At 44.0% G+C, this 19,580-nt stretch overlaps 1 protein-coding gene across 1 annotated transcript; it reads left to right on the top strand.

The window, feature by feature from the left end:
• The first annotated feature begins 15,610 nt into the window (after positions 1-15,610).
• On the top strand, positions 15,611-17,615 carry SWSAP1 (SWIM-type zinc finger 7 associated protein 1). The gene is made up of 2 exons (XM_063296644.1): positions 15,611-16,077; positions 17,031-17,615. Exons 1-2 carry the CDS (start codon positions 15,715-15,717, stop codon positions 17,583-17,585), a joined length of 918 nt encoding a protein of 305 aa, XP_063152714.1. The 5' UTR covers positions 15,611-15,714; the 3' UTR covers positions 17,586-17,615.
• Positions 17,616-19,580: the final 1,965 nt, after the last annotated feature.

Genomic DNA, 19,580 nt, shown 5'->3' with positions numbered 1-19,580 from the left:
CAAATGACAGTTTTGCGTTGACTAGGGGGTAGATCAACAATAAAGTCCATGGAGATGTCCTGCCAAGGGACAGATGGAGTGGCAACAGGTTGAAGGAGACCTTGGGGTTTCCCTGGTTTGCGCTTTATCGCCGCACATACAGGGCATGCAGTGACATACTCCTTTAAATCCTTGAGTAAAGTGGGCCACCAGAATTGCCGGCGAACAAGGTGTAAAGTTTTTACGTAGCCAAAGTGTCCAGCTAGCTTGTCATCGTGGCAGCGCTGGAGGATGGGTTTTCGCATTGCCTCGGGGATATAGAGACGATCGTTGCGCCAGGCAAAACCATCGGTGAAAGTTAAAATGTGTCTATTGGTTTGCAACCAAGTATCTGTTTTAAGGTGGGAAAGCAACTGTTGTTGCAAATCGGAAGGAATTGACAAGTGTGGCGAGCGGCTGGAAGGCAAAGCGGCTGGAGGCTGATTTGCTTGCGCTCGGGTCTGGCTGCGAGTTACTGCCGCCAAACTTAATTGTTTGTCGGTCCAGACGGTACCTTGGACCGTTGGCCCTGGGCCAGCATCTTGGGGTCTGCGTGAGAGTGCATCAGCTAAAAAGTTTTTCTTGCCTGGTATAAATTTAAGGGTGAAGTCGAAGCGGCTGAAAAACTCAGCCCAGCGGAGCTGTTTGGGACTGAGTTTTCGACTGGTGCTTAGAGCTTCCAGGTTTTTATGGTCAGTCCAGACTTCAAAAGGGATTGAAGTGCCTTCCAATAGGTGTCGCCATGTTTCTAAAGCCGTTTTTACAGCAAAAGCCTCTTTTTCCCAAACGTGCCATCTTCTCTCTGTTTCAGTGAATTTGCGAGAGAGGTAGGCACAGGGTTTTAAAGCGCCAGATTGGTCAGCTTGTAGTAGAATTGCTCCTATGGAAAAATCCGAAGCGTCCACTTGTAGAACGAAAGGTTTAGAGGGGTTTGGATGCTGTAAAATTGGTTCTGTGGTGAAGATTTGTTTGAGCGCTTCGAACGCTTGCTGACAGGCTGGAGTCCATTTAAGGAGTGCGCCTGGGTTCTTTGAACGTCGCGTATCCCCCTGTCCTTTAGTTTTTAACAGTTCAGTAAGGGGGAGGGCGATTTCTGCAAAATTTTGAGCGAATGCCCGATAGAAATTAGAGAATCCAAGGAAACTTTGTAATTGTCTCCTGGTACGGGGAGGCTCCCATGCTACAATAGCTTCTACTTTTGCAGGGTCCATTTCAATGCCCTGAGCTGAAATTCGGTACCCTAGGTAATCAATTTGCGACTGATGAAATGCACATTTTGACAATTTTGCGTACAACTCTGCCTTTTTCAACTTAGCCAGTACCTGACTCACCAAGTGGATATGTTCTGACATGGTTTCAGTATAAATCAATACATCATCCAAATATACCAGTACCCCCTTAAATAGGTGGTCATGCAAGACCTCATTGATTAGTTGCATAAAAACCCCAGGTGCCCCAGACAAACCGAATGGTAAGACCTTATATTGGAAAGCCCCAAGAGGACAGTTAAACGCTGTTTTCCACTCATCCCCTTTCCTTATGCGAATGCGAAAATAAGCTTCTCTCAAATCCAGTTTTGAGAAAATTTTGCCCCTGGCCAGATGTGATAACATATCTTTGATCAGGGGCAAAGGATATTTATTTAATATTGAGACCGCATTGAGCCCGCGGAAATCGGTACAAAGCCTTAAAGACCCATCCTTTTTTGGCCGAAATAGGACAGGAGCTCCTACCGGGGAATTTGCCGGCTCAATGAAACCTCTAGCCAGGTTTTTGTCGATGAACTCCCTTAGCGTGGTAAGCTCTTTGGGAGACATGGGGTATATTTTTGGGTGAGGCAATTTTACATTTGGTAAAAATTCAATGGCACAGTCCGTTTTCCGGTGGGGTGGTAAGCGATCCGCTTCCTTTTCCCCAAATACTTCAGCAAACTCCTGATACTGATTGGGTAGTCCCTCAAGAGGTTGAAGCGTTTGTACAGTGGTATACGCTACCCCTCCACCCTCCATGTCCTCCAGTAGGTCCTTTTCGGGTACTTTATAAAATCCATCTGCAAACGTCACAGTTCTATGTAGCCAGTTGATGAAAGGGTTTTGTTGCACAAACCAAGGCATCCCCAAGATTACTAGAGGACCCCCCACTGGAGCTACCACAAATGGCAGCTTTTCCTGATGGGAGCCCATCTGCAAGGCGACCAGTCCCGTAGAAAGATTGACTGCTTTCCCTCCCGCCATAGTTCCATCCAATTGGGTGAAAATCATGGGTCTTGGCAAAGGGAACGTGGGCAGTTCCAGAGCCGCTACTACATCAGGGTGCATTAGGGAACGGGAGCAACCTGAGTCTAGCATGGCCCACACTTCCACTGTTTTGGTTTTTGAGCTCAGTTTAACTTTAACAGTCAGTGTGGGGAAGTTTCCACTCACCGAATCATGGTTACGCCCGGTTTCTTCCACCTGCCCTAGGGCGCCCTTCAGGGCAGGTGGTAGGCTTTTCCCGCCGGCTGCTCGAACAGCAACTCTTCCTCCTCTTCCCCGAAGGGTAGGTCGGAGGGGTCCAGTTCCGCGAGGGCTGCCTTCAGTTTCCGCGGTGGCACAGGAGCAGACGTCTTTACCGTGGGTTTCGTCTGTCGTTCCTCTGGACGGCGTCTCGGGCACGACGTGGCTCGATGCCCTTCTTTCCCACATCGGAGGCACTGACCCTTGGAGAACCGTTGTTCCCTCTCTTCTTCCCAGGTTTTCGGTTTGGGGCGGCTGGCAAGTCCAGATGTGCGCGCCCCTCTAGCGAGACGTGTTTGTCTAAGCTCTTTGGTATGGGCATAGGTTCGTAGGGCATTTTCTGCGCTTCCTGCCAACTGAATCCACCCATATAGCGTTTTAGGGTCATCTCTTCCCAGAGCCCATCGAAGGATTTCGGGTTCAAGCCCCTGCTTGAACAATTCGATGATTGTTGGCTCGGACCAGTCTTCCACTTTTCCTGCCAAAGCTTTAAACTCCAACGCATATTTGGCAACTGAGAGGGACCCTTGGTAGATTTTCCGCAGGTCATTTTTGGCCGTTTCTTGAGCTAGGGGGTCTTCGAAATGTTCCTTAAGTGCCCACAAAAAGTCATCGAAGTCCTCTAACTCAGTTGCCTCAGCTTGGCATAGTTGCACATACCAATCCGCTGCCTTTCCTCTCAGCTTGTTGGCAATGAAATTGACCTTGCCATGTTCAGACCGAAAGTTTCGACCCCAATCTTCAATGTAGTGCTTGGCATTGGTAATAAAGAAGGAGAGCGTTGTGGGATCCCCATCGAACTTCACTCCAAATGGTGGGAAGGTTCTTGCCGGCTCAGCTGGCTGTGGCGGTGCCGCGAATGTCAGCGTGCGCCGAGCCCCCATGGGTGGTCGATCCCTAGGAGGTCTTGCCTCTCGCTCCCCCCCTTGACGGTCTGATCGAATCTTGCTTCTCCCCCGGGTCGACATGGTACTATGCCTGGGGTACTGTGACGGCTCTTCCTCCCAATCCTCCGGGGTGGGCTCTACCTCTCTGGGTAGATCCTCTTTGGGTAGATCCTTGAGGATCGTCACTATTAAATCCATTTTATCTTCTAATGCCCTCATACGGGCCGGAGTGACCGGCTCCTCCGAGGGTTGGTTGGTTACCACCACCCGCGGTGACAAGGGGACTTCATGCTCCCAGGTCAATTGTGGAGACCCCCTCCCCTGTACTCTTTCCATGACAGTTCTATGTTCACTCCTGAGACTCTCCTGCATGGATATCAGCAGCTCGTCCAATTGGATATCTCGCAACTCCCGACGTGCTGCTCTTTGCGCTCTCGAAGTTAGCACTGGCCGACTTTTGGCCGCCTCCCGCTCTTCTTCGCTTCCCTCACTTGCGCGAAGTTGAGGTTCTGTCATCGCTAGCGTTCCCTCTTATCCAATGATTGGATGGGGCTAGCGGTAAATGGATAAAATGATTCTCAGCTTTATGTAACGATTGCCTAAACCCAAATACTCAGTCTCACAAGCTCGGGCTTAAAGATAACTGATTTATTAAAGGAATAGTATGCAAATACAGAGAAAGCTGAGAATGAGCAAAAGCGCGCCAAATACAAACTTAAAAGCTTTGCTTGTAAGCAGATCCCGCCCCATCGCCCGTCAGAACGCTCCCCCTCCCAGGTGCTAGAAGCTGTTAGACGCGCCTGGGAAAGTAACCTTGAACAGGAGCGCAAACCCAAACATGCATTCCAAGCCCTCCAAACAACGGAGGGCGAAGGAATGGAAAAACCCCGGGCGAAGGAACACGGAACAAAAGAAGACATGTGAAACGTTACAATGTTAACCAGACATTGGAATGGGAACATGACATAGAGCCTTGTTTAGGGGTGAACCATGACACATTTCAGATTTGATGCCTTTCATTTTTTTAAAGAAAGCAAACAAGATGATAACCTTTTTTACTTCACTATAGAATTACTTTAGATAACATGTACAGAAAAACTTTACTGGAGGTATCAGGCCAGCCTAATCTGCGATAAAGAGTCTTTGTGCAGGAGTACAATTAATTTCTTTTGCTTTTGTGGTAATTGTTATGAAAATGGAATATAGCAAAGAAATGATCATAATTAAGAAACCTGTGTAATTTCAGAAAGATAGCAATACTGGTGCTTGTGTAAGGAGACACTTTGATTTTTTTTCTTCAGTGCAAATTCCATATCTGTATATCTATCCATTTGGAAATGAAATAGGGTTACCCAAGAATACGATCACAGTTTTTACATAGACAGGATATAATAAAAATACATAGGCAAAATATATTCGTAGTTTTGTTGAAATAACTAACAGAAAGAAAGCTTTCAGAAATGAAACCTCTCCCTTACTGAAGATGAAATTCTTGATTTATACTGACTGCTACTTTTAACATTGAGCATAAGGAAAACTACCCATACAAGACAAAGGGAAAATCCAGGATTTCAGCCAAATTGTATTTGGGCACCACTTTTCAAAGAATAAAACAACCTGCTTCCCAAAAGATTTCACAGCAGCCTTCCTATGCTACTATTCTCATAGCAGAGGTTGGAAAGGGAGCAGCAGTGGCTGTGACACAGAAGTGGCTTATGTGACGTCTACAGGGTGGGGCCTACTGCTACGTGGCTATTAGTCATAAAAGAAAATACCTCCAGCCTCAGAGACAGTATGCCTCTCAGAACTACGTTTTGAGGAATACAAATAAGATGGTAAGATAGAGACATAGTTCTTGTGGACCTGAGGTGGGCCTCATCCAACTACTGGAGAAAACAAGATGTGAATAACCTTCGCATCTGATTCATCAAGCTTTCCATAATGCTCATATCCCAAGTTAGAGGTGGAACTGAAAATTGGTTAAAGGAGCCAAAACCTAGGACTAGAGTGTGAATTGAGAAATTCAGGATATATAGTTCAGGACAGCTGAGCCTTGAATACTGAAGAAGTCAGGTATGGAAAAGAAGAGCAGAACTGAGGAGAACAGGGAAAATGATCTTACCGGGTTAGTAAAGTTACTGGAAGCTTTTAAAAAAGTTGTGTTACCCAAGTTCATTGATTCTTTCTCTTTCTTCAGAAGAAGCAATGTAGTAGATTAAAAGATGAATGTCTTCCTTAGCTCCTGGTAACTATATGGACTTGCCCTATAGATTTTTAGCAGCAATATGGAGGTGATCTGCCACTGTTTTCTTGGGAGGGTTTTTTCAACTTTCCAATTTAGCTTAAAACCCTGGGGCATCTTATCCATGCACTAACTATACCCAACTTGCTTAGTTTTTTCAGGATTAGCCAAGGTCAGTTAGATGCCATGCTGCCTACCCTGTAGATATGAAATAATAAAACTAGCATTCCCTTTCTCACACCCCAGCTTGCACAAACTGCCAATATTCATTATCACATAAAAGAGACAACCATTTCCCCACATGCATGCTCTAAGAGAAAGCTGAGAGAAGCTTTCTCCCATAGTGCTCTCCAAAGCGTTTCTAGGTTGGGCAGCTTTTCCATGTGCTGTGGGATTGCCTGCAGTGCGCACCAAGGATGGCCAGCTTTGAGGCCACTGAGTATGTGCAGAATGTCTTGTACACTGAGTGGTTTCAGTGCACACCCCCACCCCCACAATCCAGCAGTGCACGCCAAAGCTACCCAGCCAGGACCTCCTTAGAACCTCTCATCTCACCCTCTGGCAAGCACTGTGGAAGATGCATCGCTCATCCCCTCCAGACTACTTGCCCAAAGCTTTGTGCACCAAAGATCTTCCACTTTGGGATGTTCTGGCTACACCTGCCCAGGGCCACAACTGGGGGGGGGGGCAAGCGGGGCATGTGCCCCAGGCACCCCGCTGGGGGGTGCCAAAATGAGCACTGGGGGAGGGCGCCAAAATGGGTGTGGAATCCAAGTTTGCCCCAGGTGACACAGACCCTAGTTGCGGGCCAGCACCTACCCACCCAGGAACCCCCTCAGTGTGCACTGAAGGATTTCTCGACTGAGTGGCTTCAGCACACACTGTGGGCAATCCCAAACTCCCAGCTTGGGAGCACTTTAGCAAGTGCTGGGGCAGAAATTTAAGAGGATCATTCTCTTGCAAGAGCTGTCCTGAAGTGGTTTGAGACGACGCAAATGGCTTCAGTGAGGCAAATCGGGTCACCTCTTTGCTTCGGTTAAGTGAATTATTGAATTATGTCACTTCCAGGGCAGGAATGGCTTCACTGAAGCAAATCTTAGTTGCTTCACAACAGGCCCATCATCTGGTCTATTTTGATATTTGGTCATGGTTGTAATGAGCACTAAAGATCCACTTTCCAAAAGGTATGCTGAAGAAAAAGAAAGGTCTTTAATGCCTTTTCACTTAGTAACTCTGTGATTTTCATTTAGAAGTCTTCTAGAGACTTTTTATCCCCAGTCATTTCAGGGTGAGCTGTGGGGAAAGATATGCCAGCATCTTCTCTGCCATGTATTCAAGGAAACCCTAGGCAGCCAAGCTCTTATTTGGATTCCTTCTATGAGCAGGCAGTTGGATTCGCTGTTGATAACCACCCTGTCAAAGAGTGTCTCAGCAGAGCACCCTCCTGTGCATGTCTGCCTAGAATTATAGGCTACTGAATTCAGTGGGACCTACTTCCAGAAAGGTGTGTACTGCATGGGTTGGGGGCTGAAACTCTTAGCCAAAACAGGCAGGAGAGTTAGCACAGAAAACTCACATGAATGGCCAAGTGATTTTTTTCCATTCTTGGCTTCTGTTTCCAGGTGAGAAAGTCACATAAGGTTCCAACGCTTAAGAGAAGGAGGAATTAGAACAAAACTCTCTCCTGTGCAGATCTCTGCATCATCATCAGGGTGGCTGTATGGAACTTCAAGCCCATTTTTTTTCTCACCATCTGCTTCTTCTTTCTATTTGTCTTACCACTTAGTAAAAAGGATGAACCATGATTTCATTCCATCTGCTATCTGGATTTTTTTTTCCAGAATTTAGATGCTGGCTCTGTCTCTCTGTTTTGTTTTTCTCTTGGCTCTACCAGCTCATTTCTAACAAGCCTGACTTTATCACACTTATTTGCTGGACATGCTGTATTTCCTTCTCATTTTGGCCTGCAAATCCTATGATAAGGCTTGTGGCCAGATTCAGCCCACCACCAGTTACATATAATGGCCTATCAGCAGCTTTGTATCTCATCCTGCAAAAACAGGAGGCTTAACTAAGGGGCTTGTGTATGTATGTGTGTGTACACACATCACAGTCTAGGATTGTGAAGCTGTTCAACTTACTGGGTCTTAAGTTGCCTTGGTTGGCTCTGAATCCAATCAAGAGCAACTTTTATCTCTGCAACTAAAATACCCAGTGCCCAGAGTCTAGGGTCTCCTCCCCTATCACCAATGCTGTGCAGATCCTACAAATTAGAAAAGCTCCTGCTGAGTAAAATTATGTACGGAGAAATGTAAGTGAATCAAAAGAAGATTTCCCCCTCTGTCTAATAATACTATTGCTTGGGGTCATCAAATGAACTTAATTAGCCGTGGCTTGAAGACAAACAAAAGATAGAATGATTCCATATAATTAACTTACTGAATTCATTGTCACAACATGTAGCAATGGCCACAATATTAGATGGCTTTAAAAGAGGATTAATCAAATTCAGAGGAAGCTGACCTATTTCATACTAATTGTCCACCACGACAAGTGTTTCTTATTCTGATAGACAGCAAGATCTCAGAGAGGGATCTTTCATACAACTTGCTATAGACAGGATCTGCCTGTCTATGTCTTATTTTATATTAGGTCCTTTATATATTTATTATGGAGTTTTAATTCCTACCTGCCATTCTGAAGCATGCACATGTGTCACATCTCCCAGAAAGACCACTCTTGGCACCCACCAGAATTCCTGCCAACTCTGGCTTTTAATTTTGTTTTTAAAAGATTATTTTAAGAGAGATTTTGACTTAATAGATGTCGCCTTCTATTTTTTATTAATTCTTTTATTATTGCTTCAGTTATCACCGATTGTTATGTAAATTATTTATACTGTGGATGTTTTATTATTGAGATTGTAATCTGTCAAGAGCCTCTTGACTGTGCTGGGTAAAAAAAATAGAATGAATGAATGCATAAATAAATAAATAAATAAATGTTAAAACAAAATTAAAAGTGAAGCTGATGGACATGCTGCAGAGCAAAGCACTAGCTTCAAGAATTACTTATTTCCAAGAATCCTCTTGGGTTTCATACAAGTCTTGATAGGCATTTGTAGAAAACAGGGTATTGTCAAGGACAGTCAAGATGGCGGTTGCAATGGTGTAATCAAAGCTCTGCCTGTTTTTTATGTGTGTCAGACATAAGGAACTTAAATTGTACCATCATGTCCACCATCTTTTCTTTTTTGATAGTACCCTGTGGACACACCTGGTGAATGGCTACAGCCCAGTACTTTGCTTATAAATGTATCCATCTGCCAAGAAAGAAGACAATATTAAATTCAGCATTGATCATGCATGCTAGGGAGTTAGAAAAGACAGCAGGGAATGACATCAGCAGTTTGCTTTTGGTAAACTTCTTTATCTGTCAAATGTATACCTGCAGCTGTTGCTAAATTCTCAGTACTTTACAGTAGTTAAGAAAAGAAACAAAAGCATGTGAAATAAAACATCCATGGTGGAACTAAAATAAAAAAACTGTAAACATCTGTAAAATCAATTAATGTTTTAAGGCTGACCACACCCACTTCAGTTACTTATAAACTGATAAACTCTTCAGTGGCAGCCATTTATTTAAAATACCCACAGTGTGTTAAGTCTTTTTATTAAGTCTGTCAGCCGCCAAATATGGGGGACGTTGATTATTATGTTACTAGGGAGAGGCTGGGAACAGAGGAGAGTAGTGGAGGTGTACATATTTTAATCAACTACAGCATGCTACTGTAGATATTTTGTTGTGCTGTTTTTGGTTTTGCTTGTTTGTTTTGGCATTCCAGAGTTAAAAATCCCTTCATCGTATGAACACTGATTGCTCAGGGCCAAAGGAACAGCAATGTCATCAGCCACTTTTGTCCAGACACTTTTCACATTTCTCAGCATCTGAGTCCCAGGTCACCCACAGCCAGGGGAGAACATACAGTCAGACCTCGGAGATATTGTGGGTTCGGTTCCAGACCACCACAATAAAGTGAATATTGCAATAAAGTAAGTCATACGAATTGTTTGGTTTCCCAGTGCATATAAAAGTTATGTTTACACTATACTGCAGTCTGTTAGGTGTGCATTATGTCTAAAAAAACAATGTACATACTTTAATTAAAAAATACTTTATTGCTAAAAAATGCTAATCTGTTGGAAAAATAGCACTGACAGACTTTCTTGATGCAGGGTTGCCACAAACCTTCAAAAACACAATATCCATGAAGCACAATAAAACAAGGTATGCCTGTATGTAAAAATGACTCCAAGTTGTACAAACCGCATTGAGTCTGTGCGCATCATGCAAACAATATAACCTCGAAGGCTGCTCCCAATTCACACTTTCTAAAAGTAAGATGCAAAGACAAGCTTAAACTTCTTTGAAAATCAACTGTGGCTGCTTATTGGATTAATAATTATTGGTTTATTATTCAGCTTGGGAATTCTCATTACTTCATATTTCAGCAGTGATTGCATCATTAAATGAAGTGAGAAACTGGGATTTAGCTCAGATTAAGACCAGTCTGCAACTGATCATGGATTTATGCTGCTATTTAAGTATCACGGAATGGAGCAAGAAAGTTTCCGAACAGGAGGGGGTGAGTTCTGGCCATTGTGGAATTAAAGAACCAATTCTTAAATAGTGTTATCAACATTGACAGTTAATAATGCTTGTATCCAAATGATCACCTGCTAATTTCTACATATAAAGATGTTGTTCAAATAAAGAATTGGATGTATTTTGCTTGCTGATTTATAACTGAACCTATGAGATCTGTCATGGCAGGAACTTTTATAGATGAGGTTAATTCTCCCATGCTGTTTCATATCTATATGAAATCATTGGGGAATGTCATCTGTCCATTTGGGATGAGATATAATCAGCACACTATGCCTGTCTGTCTGTCTATCTACCTATCCATCCATCCCTGGGCCAGACAGATGAAGTACATGTTCTTACTCAATGTCTGAAGGTAGTAAAGTATTGGTTGGGACAAAAAAGTGAAGAATTGGGTTTTGCTGCCTCTCTTTACTATTGTCTAGTGATCATCTGTATTTTTTGCAGCCTAAATAAATGAATGAATTTCACATGAAATGAATAAATAAAAAAATTAAATCTGCCCCAACTTCAGTTGGTGCAAAATGCAGTAGCCTGGGTGCTCAGAAGTGGGGGCATGTTATACTCATATTGCGGGCTCTGCATTGGCTTCCCATTAACTTCTGAATGTAATTTAAAGTCCTGGTTTTATTTCCATCCTGTAACAGCCTACAAAAGATGAAGTTGCTTTAAGTAGTTATTAAAAGATGCTGCAGCTTTAAAAAGCCACCCCCATACAAGAGCCTTACCTTTCTTCAGAGCATCGCGTCTGGAATTCTTTCTGATCCCTGAACAGCAGCTCCACTCTGTGCCAGGTGACCAGAAAGAAGCAGCTAAGAATGGAGCAGCCAGCAACATTCTGAGCCAGGGTTTCTCAACCTTAGCAACTTAAAGATATGTGGACTTCAACTCCCAGAATTCCCTAGCCTGCTATGCTGGCTGGGGACTTCTGGGAGTTGAAGTCCACCCATCTTAAAGTTGCCAAGATTGAGAAACACTGTTCTGACCCATTGCTCAACTGCATTGGGGGGATTCTTTCAAGATTTCTTTTCCCCTGAACTCCCAGCCTGACCCAGCCCATGATGAACCTGATCTTTCTTTGGCCTGCCATACCAAATTTGGTCCTGTCTGTTTTGTTTGAGAGAGTTTATCCTGCTGATGGAGAGAGGCAGACACAATCCTGAGTCTATTTACATATTTTTTCCCAACATTCTGTTGGGTTGGAAAAACTAAAAACAGAGTGATTATCCCATGGGGGCTGCTTCAAACACAATCAAATTCCTATTGCATGTTGATGTGTGAGCAGATTTGGGCCTGTGTTTCCATGGGGTCATGCTGGTAAGATTAGACTCAAGGGAGAACTTGACACACTAAGTTACCAGAAGAGTGGGCTTGTGGGGTGATGTTGGCTAACCAGAATGCCCCCAAAGACACTTAAACAGAAACCATCCCTTTTCTATCTGAGAGTTCCCTCCAAGGTATGGTATCTAAATGGCTAAGTATTGCTGAAAACATATTCAAGGACCAATATAGCACTCTAAGTGGGTTGGTGGCATGAATTTAGGGAGAGAAGAGATGGGGGAGGGAAAGTCTGGTTTCATAACTATAAAAGTCCACCCATTGGCACCCTGAAAGGAATTTCTTGCGTAACCTGGCAACCAGCTCGGCAATCACTAAGCAACGTGATTGCTGGGCAGCACAATGGGTGATTGGCAGCTCTGACTGAGAGGCTGGAAGCTGCCCTTGACCCAGGAAACGGCTACTGAAAGCGGCCCTGCCTCCGCCCAGGGAGCTGCGGCCCTTTTTTCCTAGGGCTCCTAGTTCCTATCTCTCCCACGTGCAGCTGCGATTGGAGCGGGTGGAACAAAGGCAGTTGCTGTGTGGGTGGTGGAAGGCGGTAGGTGAAGTCTGTGCGAATAGCACGTCAATCAAGGCATTTTAACGTGGAGCTCGACGTGGTGGCAGCAGGGAGGGGGATTCAGAGGAGGAACAAAAGTGAAGTTTCTTTTCCAATGTCCTACCTGAAGGTGGGAGGGGAGGATAGAAATTTCCAGATCAATAAGGAAACAACCAACGTCCTCTTGTAGAAGATTCCTTCTTTCAGAATGAAACCTGGAAGAGTTTCAAAGCATTAGCTAATGGCATTTTTAATATATATATATATATATTAAAGTAATTGTAATCAGTCTTTTGCACCATCTCCTGACAACAGTAAAGCTTAGTAAGATAAAATGTTGTTAGAGCCAATTCATCCTGCTGCAAATTTGGGATACTTAAGAACACTTAAATACAAACAATATTAAACACAAAGTACTTCAGTGAGGGTGATACTGCACTGGAACAACTTGAAAGAAGCAGTTCCAGACATATCTTGATGCTGGAAAAATATAATCAAAAATTAAGAACTTAGAACATCTTCAAGTACTTTGTTCCAGTCTTGAACTTTCTTATTCCTCCAATAAAATGACAAAGATTTGTACAAAACAGCTTCTGATGCCTCTTTACAGTACTTCTTGTTTCTCAGAATCATGCCAAGTCAATTACAGGTCACTGACCCAGACTTGATTTAAAAAAACCATCAAAAATATGTAATACAAATTATAATGTAACATGTATGATAAAAAAGGCTACAGTTGTGTCTTGTCTACTCTGCTGTCAACAATGCACAATTTCTACAGGCTACAGATATAAACTTGGCAACAGCAAGAGTTATCTTGAGATCTTGATTTGCCAAAAGCAGCTGTGCATAGAATACTCCTGGACTGAGAAGAGATGTTAGTAACTCATTGTGGGTGTCTCAGTAAAAATTACAGTACAGCAGGATATGATCCCATGATTCAGTGCTCCTATCTTTGCAGGGACAAAGACTTTCAGCGTAGGGGACTTGGCTCTTGTCCCTTTTTTGCCTGCCAAAAAGTTTTTGCCCGCAGCTTAAGTTTTGTGCACCAATGGATTATGTCTACTTATTTTGGCACTCACTTTTTTTTCTTGCCAAATGGGTTAGGGTTAGGGCTATTGATCAATGATTGACAGTTACCTCTGTGAATGTATGTTGTTGTTGTTGTTGTTTTGTGATTTTGAGTCGGTTTTGATTCCTAGTGACTGCCTGGATTAGCCCCTGCAGTTTTCTTGGCAAGGTTTTTCAGAAGTGGTTTGCCATTGCCTCCTTCCTAGGGCTGAAAGTGAGTGGCCCGAGGTTGCCTCAGCCTTTCTCAACATTTTGACCCTGGAGGAACCCTTGAAGTATTTTTTAGGCCTCAGGGAACCCCTGCATATTCAGGCTCAAATATAGGCCAGAAATTACAGAATTATTGTATTTGTTTCATGTGTTGGTCTGTATATATGCATTAACGATGTTCTTAAACTGAAAATAAAGAATGAATCTTACTTCTTTAAGGTGAAGTAGCCTGAATTTGAAATAATTTTTAAAATAAATCGTGATCTCCAAGGGAACCCCTAGTGACCTCTCATGGAACCGTAGGGTTCCACGGAACCTTGGTTGAGAAACCCTGAACTAGATACTGATGGTTAACTCAGTGACCTAGGAACTGAAGTAAAAATATATGGGTTTTTTTAGGAAAGGTAAATTTCCAGATCCAATAAGTCGTTCTTTAAAAACCCCTACCTGAATCTGACTGTAGCAGTATTTGAAGGTTCCTACACTCATTAGTATAATGGTGGGATACACTGAGACATGCTATTTATATAACCCTATATCAGGTCTGTACACCTCGTAGAGGGGAAGGGGGCAGATTAGTTCCTTAAAAATAATTGTGAGCCACAAAGGAATAGCTGGCCTGCTGATCAGCCGTTTGGCGGCTAGCAGCAGAGCGTCTGTGGCATCTGAAGGAGTTGGAGGCGCTCAGCAGCATGTCTTGAGGCAGAAGGGGCTGTGAGAACCTAAGCCATAGTGGATGCTTTCTGGTGGTGGTGGTGTTTGGTGGCAGGGAATTGGTTATGTTTTAAAAAACATTGGCGGGCACAAGGCTGTTTCGTGGGCCACATGTGACCCGCAAGCTGTTTGTTGTGCAAGCCTACCCTATACAGAAAAAGATGACCCTTTGTACACCAAATCACCACTATCACCAGAAATATTTTGAGACAGTACCAAACAACTAATGGAGCAAATTTCAGTTCCCTCTTTTTGTATTTCTTTTGAGAAATATGAACAGATTTCTCCATTCATCCCTGAAATCTTATAATAAGCAAGGTGCAATGTAGACTAGCCTCCTCGTGGTGCACCCTGGGCAACGTGACTTGTCACAGATAAATAGTCCACACATCTGGCTGCTGGACCTCACAAGGATTTTCCAGCAAGAAAAAAAGCAGCATGAACACAGAACTGCTATGCCCTACGATTAAAAAAAAAAAAGGTTAACATACTGTATACCCAAAGTATTCAATTAAAATCAGCTATTGATAGATAAAACATCAAAATCAAGGGACACTCCTCAACAGGCCTGAAGGTTTGCCTAACTTAAAGGGTTCATTAGGGATCTGAGTTGATGTGATATAAATCACAGAACGACCAAGAATGGCTCCTTGTCTAAATTCCAGCTTGATATGCAACAACGTTGCTGGCGGGACCCTTTTTTATTCCTCAAAGGTATCAAAAGGCTGTTTGGGATGCAAGTTATAGTCTTGCAAACTGATTGATTCTACTACCAACATGAACACTAAAAGAAACACCTGTTGGATTAAGTAATATTTCTACCACGACCAACCCAGATGCCCTGAAAACCGGTATTAATAGTCCCTCTACTACAGATACTGAGATGCGTAAAACCACCCCTGTGCTACCCTTCCCACAAAATGTGCATCTAGTGCGGACTCTGTTGCTAATTTACCAGGAACCCTGGTAATGCAGGATGCGTAGTTCATCCTGTCCATATTCCGCTTAAACATCCTAGTTCTCTATCTGGCCAGGTGCAGGCGTGGCAATAGTTTCTGAAGAGAAGCTGCCTTTTCTCCCCAGTGTGAATCTGCCATTCTCTCGTCAGCACGTGGGAAAGCACCTCAGGCAGCCATGTACGGTAAAAGAGGGTCGAGCTGCCAAAGGCTGTCCTGTCTCATCCTTATCCGAGCGCTTCCTCCGTACCTTTCGGCAACAGTTCTTAAAATAGCGCTAAAAATGTAACTAACCAAGCGCCCAGGAAATTAATCAGTAAAAGGCAAAAAGCAACGAGCCTGTCCTTTTATTAAGAAATGCATCCCGAAATCGGCATTCGAAAAGCCGCAGCGCAGTCACAGTCCCCACTCTCAAGTCGTTCCTACTCAACCCGTGGGGAAACTTGTGAACCAAGCAACGCTCATCTTCAATAATGTCCTTCTCGGCGTCACGTTTCAATCCACGTGTCAGAAAGTTCTGAAAACGGCTACATGGATTGGCCGCCTGGTGGTGACTGCCGTTTCTGATTGGCTTAAGAAGATGACGTTGTTTGTGTACCTCCTGAAAACGGCTACAGTAGCGGCATTAATAATCGGCCGCCTCGCCGAGATGGCGGGTTTGGATTGGCCGCCGTTCGTCCGGGCGTCTAATGAGCGTTTTGCTCTGGCTATGTCGGCGGGGGCGTCGGAGTTGGAGCTGGTGATGGTGCGAGCGGTACCGGCAGGGTCTCGCCCGCGGCCGCTGCTGCTTCTCGGGCCTACCGGCTCGGGTCGTTCGACACTGTTGTTCCGCGCTGCACTAGCAGGTGCTTCCGTTGCCTCCTCGGCTCGTGTGCTGTTTTTGGCGCCGCGGCCTCTGGAGCGGCTTCCGGGCGGGAAAGCAGCTGCAGCAGGAGCAATCCAGGTGTGAACGAGTCGGGGGTAGGCCTTGCAGTCCCCAACCCTCGTGGAAAGCGGAAGAGGGTTGTTCCTGCAATGTGAAAGATAGACGATGTCTATTTTGCATAACAGTGACAGTGCATTCATTGGTCGGGAATTGACCGGGTTGTTATTTTACATTTGGCAGTTAGCAACTTTTCTCCTTCAGCATTTCCTATGACTTTCGTCATGTGGGGGGGAGGAGCGTTACCAGAGTTTTTAGGGATTTAGCTTCATTCTCTGGGTCTCCAGAAGGCCTGGGAGAAAGCCAGCCTATTTTCTCTACTCTTGATTAATCTTTTTGCAGAAGATTTATTTGGAAGACTATTATTGGGAGGGGAAATAATTTCAGATATATTTCGGACAAATATTTGTAGGCAAACAATGGCCCGTGGGCCCCAAATGATTAAAGGTAAAGGTAAAGGTTTCCCTTGACGTAAAGTCCAGTCGTGTCCGACTCTAGGGGGCGGTGCTCATCTCCGTTTCAAAGCCTTGGAGCCGGCGTTGTCCATAGGACACTTCCGGGTCATGTGGCCAGCATGACTCACGGAACGCCGTTACCTTCCCGCCGAAGCGGTACCTATTGATCTACTCACATTTGCATGTTTTCGAACTGCTAGGTGAGCAGGAGCTGGGACGAGCAACGGGAGCTCACCCCGCCGCGCGGTTTCGAACCGCCGACCTTCCGATCGACAGCTCAGCGGTTAAGGACACATTGTCTGATAACACGTTACCCTGCTTTACACTTTTACACTGATTTTCAAAATCACTGACTCTAGCCCAGTGCTGGGTGTTTATTACAAGATGTGAATTCTGGTTTCAGCTTTTCACTATCTGCCATAATTTATGGAAAGAGTTTTACAAAGGCCAACATGATATCCATCATGGCTTTGTGTCTAACACCCTTGGTCACTAATGTGTTTTCTTTTTTCTCTCAAGAGAATCCACTTCCTGTACCCACCTTCCTTCCAGGAGCTACTTCAGCTGGTGGCCTCCCTGCACCAAACCTTATCTAGTAACCCCTCCATGATTGTGCTGGATGGTTTGGAAGAGTACCTGAACAGTTGGTCCAGTCCCTCTACAGCAGCCCAGCTTGTGGCCCTGCTGCTGGACACATCTAATCACTTCAGTCAGAAACATAGCCATTTGTCTGTGGGTTGCCAACTGATTGTTTCTATGAGGTTTCCTGGAGAAGCTGGGGAAGAAGCAGCACATTTCTCAGCCATTGAACGCTACTTCCCAGCTCAACTGTGGCTGCATCCAGACACTGAGGAGGACACTAGTTTAGATAACCAAGGTTTAACCAAGTTGATTAGAGCACAACTCTTCCAGCCAGGGACAAAGGATCAAGAATGGATGGTGAAATTTGATGCACAAGGTAACATGACAACCACTCCATTGCCATGCAAAAATGAAACTGAGGATGACACAGTTTCAGGAAATAGGCCGCCTGTTTCTGAAGCCAATACAACTGGGCCTAGCTCTCAGTCTTAAGGAGCTGCTGATTACTTCTGAAGAATCCTTTGATCCACACTGCAGCAACCATACCTTCCATTAATACTGAATGTGATTATTTTTTAAAAAAAATTCAGAGTTTGGGTTGATTTTCATTTAGACTGAACTGGCAAGTTGATCGATTAAAAGAAGTCTGGGTTCTGGAAATAGAAAGTGTTGTAGCTTAATCAGCCACATTGTATGTCCTGGTGTCCTTGTACTTCTGATTACAATATGTGCAGTGCATCATTCTAGCAGTCCTAGGTTGGTGAAAAAGGCCTAAAAAATACCATGCCTTCTGAATATTCCTGGAAGGTTCCAGAACTATGCAATGAAGTCACAATTTCACCTTTTTCTAAGCTCATCCTATTATTTGAAGGATAAAAAATGAGCTTCCTGTGCGTACATCCTGTGTGTTTCTCTAGCCCTTCTGGATACATAACTTTATTCCACAACTACGTTTTTCCCCCAAGATCTGCTATGTTAATAAATAGTGCTGAGATCCTTCTAGCCAAAAGAGGGAGTGAGAACCAGAAGGGAAGGGGGCATTTTTACATTCTTTTGCTTAGGGTTCTTTGCTTCCTTCTTGGTTTTACTTGGTGCCTTCAGGTGGAAAGCACTAATTCAAAACCCGACCCACTTAACACCCTGTTTGAACAAAGGGCCCAATCCACTGGGTTGAGCTCCATAGATATCTCACTGAAATAATGGGGAGCTCAATCAAATCGTGGGAGTAGGGATGGACTTTTGTGCTCTGTGTCTGCTAAAAATCAGCAGCACCCACTGAGCTGTGGCCTGAGGGATCGTGCACATTTAGGTGTGCAAAGTAATAAAGGGATTTATTTTTCAAAGATTTCCTGGCACTGCATTTATCTTTCACTTGGTTGGTCTGGAACAGGGCGAGGAGGGTAGGAAGTCCACTGATTCTTCATTGCAGATTGGGCCATAAGCAACATCACCAGATCCATTACCTTATCATTCTCACTCTGCCTTCCCCAGCCTGTTTTAGGAGTTTAATTCCCATTAGCACCTGACAGTCCTGTCCTTAGTCAGTCATTGTGGGGGTTTGAAGAGCAGAAACATGTTTGGGGCAGAATGGACAGGCTTTGAGCTGTCAGATGTCCTTCCCACTAGAATCTCCAGGCCCAATACAAACTTGGAGCTCACATCCTTTTTTATTTTTCTTCTGATGCTTAATTTTAAGGGGAACTTAAGGCTCATTGGTATTAAACCATTGAGAGTCATTTCTGATCAAGGCAATGCCAGTCTACAGTCTGCCTATCCTAGTTTTAAGGAATGCAGGATGAGGTATTACCATTTTAAAGTTCTTTATTTTGTGAAAGTCATCTGAGCCCCCAGAAAATGTGGCCTTGGCTTATCTTGAACCAGAGATGCTTTCACACTAAACTATGTGGTCGAGCTCAACTTGTGTTCAACTTGAGCCTGCAAAGTTCCAGTTCACTTTCCTTGCTGACTAAAGATATAAAACACAAATCATTAATATTAATAAAAATGATACATATATTTGCATGTATGTCCCTGGAGCTCCTGATTTTGCTGATGTTTTCCTTAGAATAACCCTGTGCCATATTTTAACCAGGATCTAATGATAATACTACTGGAACATAACCAGAGGAAATTGATGCCTCTTAATTTTCTCAACCTTGGAACTTAATTGTTCCCTTCTAGGAATTTAAATGATTGCAAGCATTTTACTATTAGAAAGTGGCTGAGTTCTGTAACTTAAGCACTGGAATGTTTCCCTCTCTGATTTTTTTTTTGTAAACAGTTCTTTGTGTGTCATGTGTATACAAGTCCCATTTGTGCCCACACTGGACAGCACAAAGTTGGAGATAGCTGGTATAGTATTTGGTCAGTTAGGAGGGTATTCTCTGCCCTGAGATTCCTGGAAGGGGTGGTGACTTAAACTGCTTCATTTCCTCTCATTGAAATGGATCTGTTAGCACTTGGAAGAAGGGAGGGGGCACCATAATA

This window comes from Candoia aspera, chromosome 2 (assembly GCF_035149785.1).
Source record: "Candoia aspera isolate rCanAsp1 chromosome 2, rCanAsp1.hap2, whole genome shotgun sequence".
Taxonomy (NCBI): domain Eukaryota; kingdom Metazoa; phylum Chordata; class Lepidosauria; order Squamata; family Boidae; genus Candoia; species Candoia aspera.
The sequence above is the reverse complement of the archived record's forward strand: the minus strand, read 5'-3'. Positions and strand labels throughout refer to the sequence as shown.